General features: G+C 40.0%; 1 protein-coding gene across 2 annotated transcripts; it reads left to right on the top strand.

The window, feature by feature from the left end:
• Positions 1–119: 119 nt before the first annotated feature.
• Positions 120–15,020, top strand: zmp:0000000991 (mucin-3A). Of its 2 annotated transcripts, XM_044340068.1 has the most exons (5): positions 120–440; positions 5,688–5,764; positions 5,916–6,093; positions 8,025–8,070; positions 8,893–15,020. In XM_044340068.1, the coding sequence occupies exons 1-5, from the start codon at positions 334–336 to the stop codon at positions 14,212–14,214; spliced, it is 5,730 nt and encodes a 1,909-aa protein (XP_044196003.1). In that variant the 5' UTR covers positions 120–333; the 3' UTR covers positions 14,215–15,020. The 2 variants fall into 2 exon arrangements, with proteins under 2 accessions (XP_044196003.1, XP_044196004.1); XM_044340069.1 differs by lacking the exons at positions 120–440; positions 5,688–5,764; positions 8,025–8,070 and having other exon boundaries at positions 6,011–6,093.
• The last annotated feature ends 1,305 nt before the right edge of the window (positions 15,021–16,325 follow it).

Genomic DNA, 16,325 nt, shown 5'->3' with positions numbered 1-16,325 from the left:
TACGAAACACTTTCACTTTTACAACAGTGTAAGTAAAACTAGGAGAAAATGAATGTGTGTAATGTCCAACAGCACCAAGATAATCTGAACAGTATCCTGAGGAGGAAATAGATGAAGGAGAATTCTCTGGAGAGAGAGGCAGTCACACTTGTCCCTGCTGCTCACCTGTGTGACAGACAGGTGGTGTTGAACTTTAACCTCCACACTGACTCTGACATGGACGGATACTTGGCTGGTCCACAGTTCAGTTGGTGTAAATTCCGCACCACATTTTTAGGATGCACTGTTCTGTCAGCCTGAATATTGGAGGCTTACTGAACCGGTTAAAATAGGATGTCAACAAGTGACGCAGGAGAGTTGGAGGAGATCTCAGTTGTAGGAGGGGAGACAGCTACGCCTCTGTACGGGACAGCACAAGCAACACGGACACAGACCGAAAGGTACGTTTGAATACATTTTAACACCAATTTCTACTATTGTTTGTACTTATTCTATATTTCCCATGCTTTTTATCGACCTGTTTCGTGTCGCTGCGCACTTTTTATGCCTTAATTTGCTTGCTGGAAACTGAACTGACGAAGAGGAGGAAAGCCACGCCGAACTGCGTTTAAAAATGTGCATGTTTTAGTATAAAAAAGCTTGTCTGGAAATATATACATGTGTATGGGCCAAACCAAAACAGCTCATGATTCATGAGTTAATTTAAGGCAATTCGGCGTGAAGATATTCAAGTTGTTTCGCTTTTTACACGTGGTTTACTGCTGGGGTCTGTTCACTATACTGTATTTGACAGCAGAAGAAGGCGGGAATAACTTGTGATGAAAGTAAATATCTTACTAAAATGTGTTTTATTTGCCATTTTTGGATACGTTTCGATGTCGTGTTTAAAAAAAAGACTTCCTAAAGATTCGTATAAGGCTTGTTCTTCTTGGTCTTGGTTTGCGCAAGTTGCCAGATTTTTGAGTAAGGTTTGGTGGTACATGCACTTCTTCCAACTCATAAAACGTTACGTATGTGGTCTTCTGTTACCTTTCATAGACTGAGTACAGGAAGTGTCCAAACAGACTTTGGACGTAGGTTTGGACTGGGTGCTGATATTCACTATCCATGCAACATGAACCTGAACCTATTAGTGTGTTTGTCATAAAGTTCACTGTCACTGGCATCATCAGATGAAGTTGTATTTTGAGTCAGCTCAACTTCAATGGTTTAACAGACAAGCTCATACATGCACATCCAGGCCTGCGGTTGATACCCAAAGCTGCTGTCTGTGCATGTCCGGAGCTCTACCTCTATTTATTATCTGTACATCCTCCTGTTAATACCCACTAAAACTATCTCCTTTGTACTCATCTTCTGTACAGGCTAAAAGATAAACATCTCTCCTGGAAGTCTGACAGACAATGAAGGTGTGGCAGCAGGAATAAGGGAACAGGTCTCAATATGTCACTGCAACCTTTTGTTCTCTCACATGAAGTCATTTCAAAGTCATAAAATTATCTTTGGATGAATCTTGAAAAGGCGTTAAGGGTGTAAATCATTTGCTGTTGGTAAGGCTTCGTTTGTCAGTGTTGAGTACACTCCCACACTTTAGTTCAGGCTGGATCCTTGTGATTATGTAAGTGTTAGCTGGCAGATACGTGCACACACCCACAGTCAGGCCGACCTCAAGTGAAGAATACACCAACATACTTGCATGACACACAGTTCAGCAGCCCAAAGAGGCTTTCAGAGATAACCATTAGTCATCAGCTTGCAAACCATCAAAACAAACTGAGACACAGTTCACACAGTCCAGATAACGTGCAATGTTACACGACTGCAAGACTCTCTGAAGGTTACAGTTTGTTCATGTTTTGTCAACACAGGATTAGAGGTCACTAATGCCTCTGTAGAGATGTTTGTAGAGAGTTTTACTCTCAAGATGGGAACTTTGAAATAACAGTCCACAGCCTTAATCAAAATAAATTACATTTTTGCTTGCTATTGCAGTCCTGTAAAATTGGATCATTTTTCAAATAAATCAAATTAACTCTATAAAAATGCTGGATAATAATGAAAAATTGCCGTCACAATTTCCTTGAGTCCAAGATTAAAGTGACAAATTGTTTGTTTTGAATGACTCAGTAAGGAATCCAAAGATGGTCATTTTATAACGATGTGAGACAGAGAAAAGCAGCAGATCCTCTCATTTCAGAAGCTGGGACCAGAGAATGTCTGGCGTTCTGTTGGCATTTTTGCTTGGCTGAAATAAATCAATTATCAAAATTGTTGTTGATCAGCGAACTTATTCAACTCCAGATTCCCGACTTCTTTCCCAGAGTTACTGGGAGGCACCTGGAAAGTTTGTGGAAAAAGTAGAATTTATGATTTGATAAAAACAAATGAAAAGCAGAAACAATTAGTTGATTAATTGATTAGTTGATGGACAGAAAAATAATTGCCAACAATATTCATAATTAATTAATCTTGTAAGTCATTTTTTAAGCAAATTTGCCCAAACATTCACTAGAATCTCAAACATGAATATTTGCTGTTTTTTGTGTGCTCTTTGACAGTAACTGAATATCTTTGGGGTTTGACTGATGTCTACTTGGGCTCAGAGAAATTCTGATGGGTGTTTTTCACTTTATAGACTAAACAATTAATTGATTACTCAAGAAAATAATCAGCAAATTAATCGATAATGAAATAATTGTTAATGCACAAGAATAGTCAGTGCTATATGGTATTAATCCATGAAGCAGCTGGATTTAGTAAACACTCATAATGTAATTTTTTGTGATGTCTTCTGTGATGGTGAATTAAATCTCTTTCTGTTTTGGACTGTTGGTCAAACAAAACAAGCAAAAAGTCAACTTGGACTCAGAGAAACTGTGGAGGACATTTTTCTGACATATTATAGACCAAACAATTGATCATTTAATTGAGAATATAATCAGCATATTATGAGATAATGAAAACAGTCCTTTGGTGAAGTATTTGTATATATTATTTTTTATGACCATACATTATTTTGTATATTTGTATATTATAAAATTAGTTTATTTATTGTCACAATAGCCGATAACCTTGCAGCTACAATTTTGTTCAAGGAAAATGCTAAACATCAGCTGTTTCAACTCAAACTGTGAGGATTTTCTGCTTTTCTCAGTTGTATATAATTGTTAATTAAATAAATTTGGGTTTTTGTGTGATTCAGACAAAACAAGTCATTTGAAGATGTGCCTGGGTGTATGTGTGATTAAAAATATTTGGAACCATTGGACCTCTTCATTAATCACACAATAGTTTCAGCACTAGATTAAGTTCAGGGTTGCAACTAACAATTATTTTCATTATCCATTAATCTGATGATTATTTTCTTGACTAATCAATTAATCACTCCAAAGCCCAAAAATATTCAGTTTACTACCATGTCACCATCATGTTACGAGAAGCAAAAACCAGCAAATTCTGGTATTTTTGCTTCAATAAAGACTGAAATGATTATTTGATTATCAAAATAATTGCTAATATCGATGAAAAGACTAATCATTTTAGCTCTAGTGAAGTTGCTACTTCTTGTTTGCAGTTTCAGACACTCTTTACCTTTTGAGCTCAGACGGACAAAGCAGGAGGTGAACACATCACTGAGCTCTATAGCAGATGTAGCACATGAAGTAGATACTATGAAAGATCAAGTACTCAAACCAATCACTGTCACGCAAACTGGTTTCAGTTTGTGGGAATACTGTCTTAAGAACAGCTCCACCATTACAGGCTACACATTGCTTACTGGTTAAACTATATCCAAACATGGCTACCTACAGGTTTACAAGCACTAATATCGTGTGATGTGACATGATTGCTTCTCTTGGATCAAAAACACTCAGTACCATCAACATTAAGGCGTGTTGGACTTGGCACTGGAGTAGCTGTTGAAGAACATGAAGATCTTCCTCCCTCCTCATATTTCTACCTGCTTCTTCCTCATGTCATTTCATGTCAGGCTTTCATAATAGTGTACTAATGAGTCGCCCCTGAAGGCAAGGTGGATAAGGAAAGATAGCACTCTGCGTGATGCTTGTTGTTATTAAGAAAGGTTGATAGAGAAAAATCAAAATACTTCACTTTGTGATTACATGAAGTGCTGCAGGTTATGTAAAGCCTCTGACTCATGAGCAATGTTTTCTATCTTCACAAAATCTGCTGGATTGAATTAAAAAAATGAGAAAGTGATTCTGGAAAGACCTGTAAAAGAAAATTGCGGTTGTTTAATTTGTTATGTTTATCGAACAAAGGCTGCAGTGACACGTACATTTATATTTAGATAACCGCCTTATCTCTGTCCTGTTGTCATTATCCTGCTCAGCAGTTGGCACACTAGTGTGGGTTCAGCGTTGGGTTGCATCAGTAAATGAGCATATGCATGTTTTAATGGCTGTGTGAGTGGGTGTGTTAGCTCTGTTCTCTGGTTGTAAGAGAAAGTGTGGAGTGAGCAGCGTTACATTATTATGTAACCATTGCTTATCAGGCCAGCACTGAGGAACTGATTACACGAGGGAAACACGGTTGTTTGACTTTCCTCCGATAAAATGTTTGCATTATCTTCAGTTTACTGTCTGTAGAAATGAGACTACAAGAGAATTGGTGCATTTACTTAGTTGCATAAAAGGTTAAAATACCAAACGTTCACTGGTTCTAGTTTTTAAATGTGAGGATTTGATTCTTTTGTCATATATTTGAAATAGTTTTCACTACAACATTTTATAGACAAATCCATTTATCAGTTGCTTTATAATAGAAATAATTGTTAGTTGCAGCTTTACGTGGGACTGGAAGGTCACCAATTTGATGATGGAAAAGTAATTGGATGCTTTATACTATTGTTATGTGTTTTAACAGTGTAACTATGGAGATTACATAGCTGCAGAAGACACACAATAGCTACAAGTTAAAAGTAGCCAAATACCACAATGAAAAGCACCCCAATACAAGTAAAAGTCCTGCATTCAAAATCTTAAGTATCAAAACTAAAAGTGCTTATTATGCAGAATGGGCCAAGTGAGAGTGTGTTTATCATATATAATGTGCATTTATGTGTAAGAAACATTTTAATGTTGTCAAGGTAGATCGAATTAGCAGCCTGTACTGTTGGGTAGTCCAATCTTACAATGCATATATTAATAAATGTTTTACACATAAAACATTGATATGAAATGTTGCTTGTAAAATGAATGTAGTGGAGTAACAAGTACAAAGCAGCATAAAGTGGAAATATGCAAGTAAAGCACAAGTACTTGAGTAAATGTACTTGATGCAGTACCAAGTGGGGACCACAGGAACTATGATTGGTCAGAATGAGCTGCTTGTGTTCTCCATCTACAAGTGTCTGATGTCAGTAGAGTTAATTTGTGTTGTTAATGTGGGGAAAACAATTAGGGGAAAAGCGCAATGTGGCTAGATATCTGTCTGGTGTTGTGGTATCAACGGGTGAAAAAACTGAACTATAAATCAGAAGATATGCTGTAGGTATCTACGGCGGGATTCCTGTTAACTCCATCTACCATGAATCCAGCTTGATATTAACACTGTTGAAAGGCTGAACAGCAAGGCTGCACCAGCCAATCTTTTGCATTTTTGCATGAGTAAGAGACATAAATGATTAATCAATCATCAACATATTAATTTAATCAACTTTGCAGGCAGAAGAGTCATCGTGAAACCCCGACCTTGCAGCACTCTCACCAATCAGCCGTCAGACAGGAGGGAACACACAAAGGTACAACACTCACACGTCGACATAATATGCTGCACACAACATTTAAGATACAAAAAAATATGTCTGTACACATCAAGAATCGATTTAGCCTCAATTATTTGAATTTGCAGCTGTGACCAGAAATCAATCAACTGTACTGAATCTATCACAGCACTAATATTGAGACCAAGAAAGGAGGAGGCTGTTCACTTTGGTGACTCGAAGATTCTGATCCAGAAGCGTGTTGGACCAAGATTCACCTCCAGCGTCTTTGTGAGGCTCTCCAGCAACCCGGGCCTTGACAATCTAGACCTAAGACCCAAGAAGAAGCCAGACTTCTGTCTACACAGGTGAGCAAGGAAAGGAATAAAGCCAGGAGGTTATCTCTCCAGGAAACAAATCAAGTGAATTATGTGCTGAACATGATCACAGACACTTTAAATACTTTGTGTCCTGATCCCAGTTCAACCTTCTGCCTACACAACAGCTGGTCTCATTTGTCAGTTATGTGATGTATTTATGTGCGGCCTGTTAATGAGTCTTGCCATTAGCTGCACTCCCTCAAAATGGGCTGTTTTCTCTCTATGTTTGTCTCATAATTAGCTGCACAGAGCAACATGCTAGGAGCTGTTTCTGAGGCCTGGAACAGGAACATCTCGCAGCACCATGCTCAGGATCACAGGGTTAAATCACATGTCTTTTCCAATGATTAATCAAACAGTAACTGAATCACTGAACCTTGTCTGCATACTTTAGCCTTTGATTCACTGTCTGGAAGAGTCGGCTGCTTGTATAAACAAGCAAAGGCGCCTAATGAAGTGACCCCGTAACAGTATGTCGGACATGATTGTGTTTATGTGTTTGTCTATCTGTATGGTAAGCATGTGTCTTGCCAGTATATGTATTTGTTCGCTTGCACTGATCAATTTTAATTACATACGCCATGCTTTGGAATGCAGTTCGTAAAGATAAGAATTTCTTACCACCCTTTGAGGAAGCTTGACTTTGCTTTCTCACAGTTAACGTGTCATCAACTGTCACAAATTATCTACGTGTGGGCTAATTTTCTCTTTTCATAGTGGTACTTCCTTAAGTCAGCAAAACTAGAGAATTTGAATCTATTTTATGTGAGTTGCTGCCATTTCTTTAAATATTATCTGATATTACATAAGAATTGGTTCTGACATGTGCGTGTTGGGTGAGGTTTGTATGTGTTTGTGCTGCACATTTTCCCTTCAGCATATTTGCATTCTTGTGTGCGATGCAACGTGTGCCAGAGATTAAAATATACTTGTCCATAGAGGTAGTTGATTGAACAGGCTTTATTGGTTGGACACACCCTTAAACTGTCTGCTAGCCACCTGCAGTCTTTTCATATCATCAGACATGACCTTATATAGACATCTTGCACTGTGTTTGTACAGTATCAGCATGATCCATCTGCTCCTATTTCTAACTTAAAAATACCTTGTAAGTGTGTTTCTAAATGTGTATGAGGTGTGACTTTACAGAGCATGTGAGTGTGAGAAAACTTTAGAAAAGAGAGAGTGACAGAGGATAGGAATGCTGACCATCCTGTTGATCAACATTGCTGTGGCGAATGTTGGACATCTAATCCCTCAAATGTTTCACAACAAAACATTACAGGAGAGCACAGGAATCATATGAAATGCAATTGTTCTGAGAACTAAAATTACACTTATACCATTGACCTATACTATCAAGTTTTATTGCTGAGATAATATATTACATTTCACTGTTTATCTCAGCTGTAAAAGTTTGTTTTCACACTCAGGCATATTTTGTGACTCATACTAGTGGAGAGTCCATTACATATCACTGGGAGTACATTCTCTGTTAACAAAAACATATTAAATGTTGAACAAAAACAAACCTCACATGTAATCTAAATAATTAACTTTTTTGTCATATTTAATCTTTACCACCTTCACTTTTGATGTGCATAACACACCCAGCAATAACAATCATAAAACATATTTGTGCAACCTTTTATTATTTAACAAGTATGTAATCAATAAAGCACCATAATAACCATATCCATAATATCAGAGATGTGTGACTGAAATACCAGAATTGACCAGTGTACCAGAAAACTGATACTTTTATGTAACCCTTGTCGATATTGTTCTCATAGTTCCTTGTTCCATAGTTCCTGCATATTGTACATTATGTACCATCTACAATTAAGCGACAGGTGTAATCCTGACTAGTGTCCATAATGGTTTTTTTTTTCTGTTTCCTCTCTCTCCTGCTCTACCAGTTTGTCTGAACCACAGAGGGTTGAGACCAAGAACAGCAGCTCTCAGGTACTGATCAGCCATAGTCTGGATCATAATATAAATGAGACACTGGTTTACATCGTAAGATCTGATATAGAACAAATGTTAAATTGCACGTTTCAAGCCAGTTAATCCAAAATAATCCCAATCCATGTACTTAATGTACTATAAAGCAACAACCTCAAAGTCACTAAAATTCTCTGACAACCGCAAAAGTAGTTATCTGTGAAAACAACATAACAAAGTGACATTACGTACTCTTGAAAGCATCTGAGATTGATTGTTATTGTAGGAGAAAGAAGGGGCAGGGTGTGTGTCTGTGTGTGTTTGTGTTTGTGTTTGTGTTTGCGTGTGTGTGTGTGTGTGTGTCCTTGGAAATCTCATGTCTGTCAAAATAACCTGTTTGTCATGGCCTGAATCTCTTAAATAGCTACACCATGGAAACAGAAGCTTTGGCAAAGCACAGGCTTATTCCAGCACACAATTTGCAAATTAGATCGCAGGCTACCGTTGCATACTTATTGTAAATTCCAGAAAGCATTTTACATTGCTGTGCAAAGAATTTGCATTGGTATGATATGATAAGCTCAAGTTGACATATGAGAAGAGTGTGTCTGTGTATATGAGAGAAAGAGAGAGAGAGGATTAAATTCTGTTCCATTCAGTATCTGGAATATAGAAATTAGTCATATGAAGTGTTTGATAAAATTAATTAAAAAATGTCCCAAAATAATTTAAAAACATTATTTCCATATTAAATTATTTAAAATGCAAATTGCAGTTGTTTTGCAATTTGCAATTTAATATGCAACATCTGGTTACCTGCAGTAATTATTCTTCTCTTAACAGGTTAATGGACAAACGTCACCACCAGACACCTTTACAGATGTAGTCAGTGACTCTCCATTACCAGAGAAAACACCATTTCCAGCCGAGAAGGAAGAAGAGGTTATCCCAGTTGTTTGCAATGGATTGGAGACTGTCAGGGACTTGAGTATAACTCACAGTTTCTCAAATAGTGACTCTGGACTACTTGAGCATAATGGCTTGTGCACACCCCCATGTGCGTCACAACCAAGCAGGACTGGCTTTGGATCAGTTGAGTTAGAGGAAGATATAAAGGACTATACAAAACTTGAGAACCACACTGATTTTGAGGAACTGTCTGACCATAATGTAACCATGTTGTCTTCCACTGTGGTAACAGTTCTTGCACCACAATGGAGTGGCCGACTACGACGGACCAAAAGATTTGAGGGGACCGGGAATTTGGAAGCCCATGGGGATTTACAAGACGTGACAAACACTGAGGCAAACCGTGTACATGAACGCTTTCAGGAGACTCAGAACCAACATAGTGTGGAGAGGATGTTCACAGATGGATCGCACGCCCAACTAAGGGTCCCATTTCTGGGTACCAGGAGGAACACTGTGGGCTGGTCAACTAAGAGTGGTCCAGCAAGCTTTGACTATGAATCCAAGAGGAAAGTGGTTCAGTCTGTCTCTTTGGATATAAACTCTGGAAGGATGAACAGGAGAACAGATACAGGTGCTTTGAGCCCTGTAGCCACAACTGCATCTCCCGTGTCGCCCCTCTCCCTTGATCAAAATGAACAAAAGAGGAATCTACAAACTGGTCATCAAGGAGAACTCTCATCTTTAAGCTCAAAACCAACAACCAGCAGTCTTCTTCTGTCATTAAGAAGATTCAACTCCAATAGCAGGAACTCTCATCCAAACCCAACCCTCTCTGAGATAAACCCTTCACCTCTGAGCAGTTTACCCAATGATCGAGATGGAAAACAGTTCGCAACACACCTCTCTCAAACCTTTCACAATAATAACGAGCAAGAGAGGGTGAAGCCCCTCCACTCTACATCGTCCATTTCTTATAGAACAACTGAAACTGGGCCTGTCTTTTCCCCATCATCCTCCAATTACAGAGGAAGAGACACATCCAAAACATGCCTCTTTTCATCTTCAACCATAAACAAAGTCACTGAAGACACACCGTATACCAAACAACATCAAACAATGAATAAGACCTGGTCCAGTCTTTCATGTTCCAATCAGGCATTTCTAAGTAGAGGACCATCAGAAAGGCAACAGAGCTTGAGGGGTTCAGACAAAACTACAAATGTATTCTCAGAGGGCTCAGTCTCTTCGCCTAGACATTCCTCATATGACTCCTCTGCCCACCTAAAAACTCATTCCATTCCTAGAAGGACCACTCTGACATCCACTTCCTGGTGGAAACAAGTTACCCCGGAAGGCAGTTCCCCTCTAACCCTCAGTGATACAACCAACATCAAAAACAAGCCAAACACACTCTTAGTGCCACCCTGTAATGATAATAGTGACTTTGCCTCTCCAAGTCCAACTGACAACAAAAGATTTAGTGGTCACACAGCCAATAACAGAGACAACAATAACACAACAGAGTCAGTTTGCAAAGGTAACATGAACCTTGTTATGAAGACACAGGGAGAAACACACAGCCTCGGACAAAGAAATACTGAGGATTCACTTGACCATGATTCAGACAGGCTTATCAAACAGCAGTATGGCTCCAGTTTAAACAACAGAGAACCACAAAAGCCTCATAGTTTGCCTGATATTTTGTCCAGTTCTAAAATTAGCAGAGCTACAGTGCAAACAACACTGACTGGCTCCAAAGATCTCAGCAAGTGTGATGTAAGCAATAGTTCATTTACAGCAAATGTAACTGAATTACCACCCTCTTTGGAAAATCTCAAGAGCTCAACTACACCCACTGAGAGCAGCAGCAAATACATAAATAATCATTGTCCACCCAAAACCAACAACAACCCCGTCTCTCCTCACAATAGGGACTCTCAAAAGTTTACCGAACAGTCTCTGTCTCTTGAGACCACCAACACTCTAAACAGTCAAGCTGTTACCTCTAAATTTGTCTATGGTCTCCCCCTGACGCAAAATACCAGAACCAGTCCCTCTTTCCAATCCCATCCAGTTTGTTCTCAGACCAACATGCAAAATGCCTCATCATACACTGCCTCTTCCTCACAAATGCCCAAATTCAAAACAGCCACCACCACATCTCTTGGCTTTGAAAGAAACTATCCCTCCATCCCCAAGCCTTTCCACCCTAAAACCGTGTCTAGCCTCATTCCCACAGTCAATACTCTCTCTAAAACAAACTACAGCCTTGTATCCACTAGCAGCCACCCTGAACTGCCAACTGCCCCCAGCCCATCCCTTCTTACTCCTCCTATCACTTCTGCCATTATATCTTCTCCCACCACTATCACCACCTCCTCTCTCCTGACCCCCCCTGCCACCCCAATCATTACCAGCCCCGTCTATTCAGAAACTTCCAGTCCTAAGGAAGGGAGGACACTCTTCAACAGCCTAGAAAGAGACCCAAAGAAACTGCGCTCCCATGCAGAGGGAAAGAGAGTAAGACGGGTAACATGGGAAGACTCAGTGGATCTGCAGCATTCTGAGCCTGTCTCAGTGGAGAAGCCAGATCCATCTGGAGTTCCAACAAGCTCTCTATCCCCACAAAGCACTAGGACTCCATCCATCTTCTCCTTTCTAAGACCAAGCAGTCCAACCACAAATACATCTCATCTTTGCAATCCTACACCCAAGACCTCCAACATAGAGGTGGGAAGGGGAGGGAAGTATCGGTCCTTATCATCTGACTCTGATCTAGCATCCAGAGGGCGAGAGAGAACTAAGCAAAGACCTGGAGACACTATGATTTTTGACCAGGGAAGAAGAGAATCATCCGCCCCCAGGCAGGAGAGAACCCTATCAGTGGAGTCTGGCACAGCCCAATGTCATTCCTCTGCACCTCTCTCCCTCCCTCCTGACTTTTCAAGTGGTTATATGCTTCGTTATAGCTCCCCACCTTACTCCACTCTTGTGTCTACCAGGTCAACACAAGGAGAAACTAAGAATATAACACCCAGATCACCCTTCTTCCAACTACCCTCTCAGTTAAATTACACCCCACATCTTTCCTTACGTACTGACCCAGTGGCAGACGTGACCATACCTTTGTCTGAACTGACTCCGTCACCTATCAACTCACCCCAGCCCTTGTCCTTGCCTTTTCAAAACAAAACTGCTTCACAAGAGAGTTCAGTGTGTGGTGTTTCACAAACAGATCAAGTTAACAATAATCACTGCAAGAATATCAGCCAAGATCGCCAGAATGGCCAGATATTACTTGTCGACAACAGAATTCATATTGGCTCAAAGTCTCTGCAGGGTGATAAGGCACACAACTCTAACTCAACATGTGTAACTGAGACACTGGTTTACAGCATTAAATCTAAAGTTGATGCAGCTGCACAAAAGAACAGACGACCTGAATCTTTGCAACATACCACAAACACACAGGTTTCTGTGGAGACCAAGTTAAGTCAACAGTCACACACAGCTCAGAGTAAGGGAGCAGCAGGTGAACCACGTAGTCATTCAAATCAGAGCTCCAGTGGTAGCAGCTCGTCAGAGAGCCAGTCCCTGGATAACGAACGCTGCAACAGGAAAATGAAAGAGAGTGTAATGGGTAAAAGCAGATTTTTTTCAGTGGAGAGCAATAATGAACAAAGCCCAAAGAGAAGCCGTTTTGTACTGAAGAAAAGTGTCAGCACACCAAACTCCAGTTTATCAAGGTCAGACTCAGAGAGGGCCACCAAGACTAATAAAAAAGTGGACCAGGTCCTTAACAAACTGAGACAAACATTCAGTACTAAACGGTCTGATGATGATGTTTCATTTCCATGGAAATGGAAGCGAGCTTCCCAAACACCCCCAGTCAGCAGATTGAGGGACATGAGCAACAGTAACAAATCGCTAGAGGAGCAAGAGCAGGAGAGAGAGGTAGAGCTGCAGAACAATGAAAAGGAAACAGAAGAGAATAGATGGGCACAAAACAGATACAATCTCATACCATCTTTGACTATAGGAAATACAATGGCGGAAGATAAGTTCTCCATGTGGTCAGACAAATCAACTCCAGAAACTGACCAAGAAGATCAAAATGCTTGTGTAGAACACATGTGTGAAAGTAAAACTCATGCTCATTTGACAATCCATAGTCCCACAACTCACCAGTTCGACTTAAATATGGACGACAGGACAGATTATAAACAACAAACAACAAACCAGTTCCTCTCTTGTAGAGATCCCAGTCCTGGTAGGAGCCCTAACCCCTCTGGTGGTCATCCTGCTCAGTTCAAGAAGTCCACATCCAGCCCCAGGAGCCCCTTCTCCCCCTTCGCCTCTCTTTCCCCTCTCTCCCCGTTTTCCTCACCTGATGTAACAGACGACAGTGTCTTCTACAGCCCAAAGCTACAGCGTCGCAGAGAAGCTTCCTCACCATGTGAGCCAGGAGAGGGAATCAGCCTGGTGGGTTCAAGAAGAAGGCGAGTATCCACAGGCCCTCCAAGTGCAGGTCCAGGACCGGACAATGAGCGCTTGTCATCCTCCTATGCAGACTTAAAGTATGGTATTGTGCCTGGGAGGTCATTTTCTGTGAGTTCGGTTCTCTCCAGTCGACCCTCAGGGCCTGGACGCATCTCCACTGGATCCAGGTTCATGAGTGTGGGTGACCTCTCTGAATCTGCCTTGGATTGTCGAGGAACTGGCCAGGACTTGGATCATGGTTTTTTAACTTCTGATTGGACAAGAGAATATGATTGTGGTCCCACCAGTGACTGTCGAATGTCATATTTCTCCAGTGACCCTGGTAAAATAAGATCGAGATCTCTTCCTCGATCACTGACCAGGCGCTTGGCAAATTGGAGCTCAGAGTCCTCCGCCTCTTTACCTGTAACTGCCACAACTTCAAAGCCAGCCCGCCTCTGGAGCCCTAACATGAACACTTGTCACTTTGCATGGGATACAGAGGGTCCCCCGACCCCGCCTCCAACACCTCCCCTGTCACCAGTGTCCAGACGCATATCCACACCTAGCCTGTCCTCCCCTACCTTACCCCTACCCAGCTCATCAGGAGCGCCACAGGACAGCCAGCCCTCCAGAGGTCATTTGCCCTCCAGGGGTTATGTCTCCAGCCTTAGCACCTTTGAGGAGTCTTCAGACAGCGGCTCAGACACAACGACAGATGATGAATATTACTTAGAAACGGGCGAAGACGAAGAAAAGGAGACAGAATTGTGAAAGCAGAAAAACAATTGACTCTTAAGTTTCTCTGATCCTGGAACTTTATTATCTAGACAAAGGAGAGGGACATGGGAGAGACATATCCACAAGAAGAAAGATGGGCTAAAGTGATCCAGTGTGTAAAGTGACCTCCTCTTCTTGTCTCCAGTTTTTTGTTTACTCTTGTTGTCACCAAAGGAGACCTGAGGTCAATAGGGACAGTTGATTACCTGCATGATAACTTTTTTAATGTGGTGGTTACTGTCATGTCAAAAAGACATTAATTGAGCAAGCATGATATTACAATGTATGTATGGGAAGTATGTACGGTAAAGTGTATGTCACTGCAGATCAGCAATTTAGGGATAAATAATGGATGTTCACATACTTTGGACAGTTGCATGTCATCAGTGAGAGATTCACATCTGTGTAGTTGTTTTAATGATCAAACTACTTTGTAAAGTCAGGTATTTGACATTTTGGCTTATCTTAAGGTTTTTTCATTTCATTCTGCTGCTTAATAAGTGCTGAGGTAATTTGAGAATTTGTGTTCTTCTGTATTTGAAGATTGAAATTCATTGTGGTAAATGTTGTAAGCATAAAGCCGACAGTTTATTTTCATAGCCACTTTTTTTAATGGGCAGTGTTGTCTTAAAAAGTTTTGGTGGATGAAATATTAAGTTTTAATTAACATTTGTTATCAAACATTATAACGTGCTCTATACAGTGCCTGATCTTATTTGCTACACTAAATATTTGCACAGTGACAATTTAAATTCTTAATATATCTATTTTATAAATAAACCTAATATTTCCAAAAAGAACTCATTTTTTATTAAATGTTAATGGTAAATTAGTGTTTTTTGTTTAACAATGTACCAAATGGACTAGAAATCATAATGGCTACTCTCAGCTTGGACTGCTTGATGTCACATTACTTGGCCATTTCTCATCACGTCATTTACTTGCAATGTTTCCTATTGCAGTATTTAGATGCCAATATAAGTGAAAAAGGTTCGTTGAGTATTGGCTTGACATGCAAAAGTTTCTTTGCCTGAGGCCACATTCTAGTCTGCAGCAAGCATTTGATTGACCATATTAATCACAACGCTTTACAGAGTACTATCTACTTCAAATAATGTCTGGTGTAGGTGGAACTGCTCAACAGTTTCACATTATTGAAGTGGGTGTTCCCTTTTGTGCTCCACTGTGGCAACACATGTTGTGTTTAGTGATTGTTAGATAAAACATCCATTAAACTGGGTGTACTGAGTCGTAAAATGGTTACTTCACATGTATGTTTGCTGGCAGTGTACTTTGTGTCCTTAACTTTCTCTTATATTTAGGATTTTTACCGGACACTCCCACTGAGACAATATGTTCTGCATCATACTATTAGTCATGACATCATGTGGGAAAAGCATTACTGCTTTACACCATGTGTCATAGTTTTCAGAGCACTGACTTTGAATCTGTTTTCCATCTTGTCATCAGTAGGAAAGTGTAGCACTGGTCAGACTGCAACAGCACAACACATAAACTACCTCCAGCCGGTGGTCTCACACGGAGTCCTGTGTTCTCTGAGTAAAGACTTGTTAATACCACTTAACTGATTCTACAGGTGGCTAATAAGTGAGACAGAGAGACCTTTTCTTAACCCTTTTATGCATAGTGGTCACTACAGTGGACAGCTATTCAAAAGCTCAGCAGCTCAGGAATATCTTGCCAATCCTTCTATGGTAGTAGACCCTTGCAGGTAAATAAAATTTTGTAATATCAAGTAACAACTAAGGAGTAATACGATTTTTAAAATTTCCAAGTATTGATTTTATGTTGGGAGAAAATGACGATTAATCATCTGTCCACTAAGTTGGACATCATGCATCACTGGCCATATTTCAACTACAATTATACTATTACTGTGACTTTGTTGTTCTTGAAAATACTTCATCTGCAGTAACTTTTGTGGCTGTAAATCAATTGATTTATATTATTAGAATGTAACTTGCAGTCGTTAAAATATGTTAAAACATTAGTTTAACAGCTTTGAAAATATATATTATTTTATAGTTTTCAAATAATATACATTTTATTAATTGGTTTGTTAAATACATATTCCTAAAGTTGAA

The sequence above is a fragment of the Thunnus albacares genome, chromosome 21, assembly GCF_914725855.1.
Source record: "Thunnus albacares chromosome 21, fThuAlb1.1, whole genome shotgun sequence".
Taxonomy (NCBI): domain Eukaryota; kingdom Metazoa; phylum Chordata; class Actinopteri; order Scombriformes; family Scombridae; genus Thunnus; species Thunnus albacares.
This window is presented reverse-complemented; position numbering and strand designations above follow the sequence as displayed.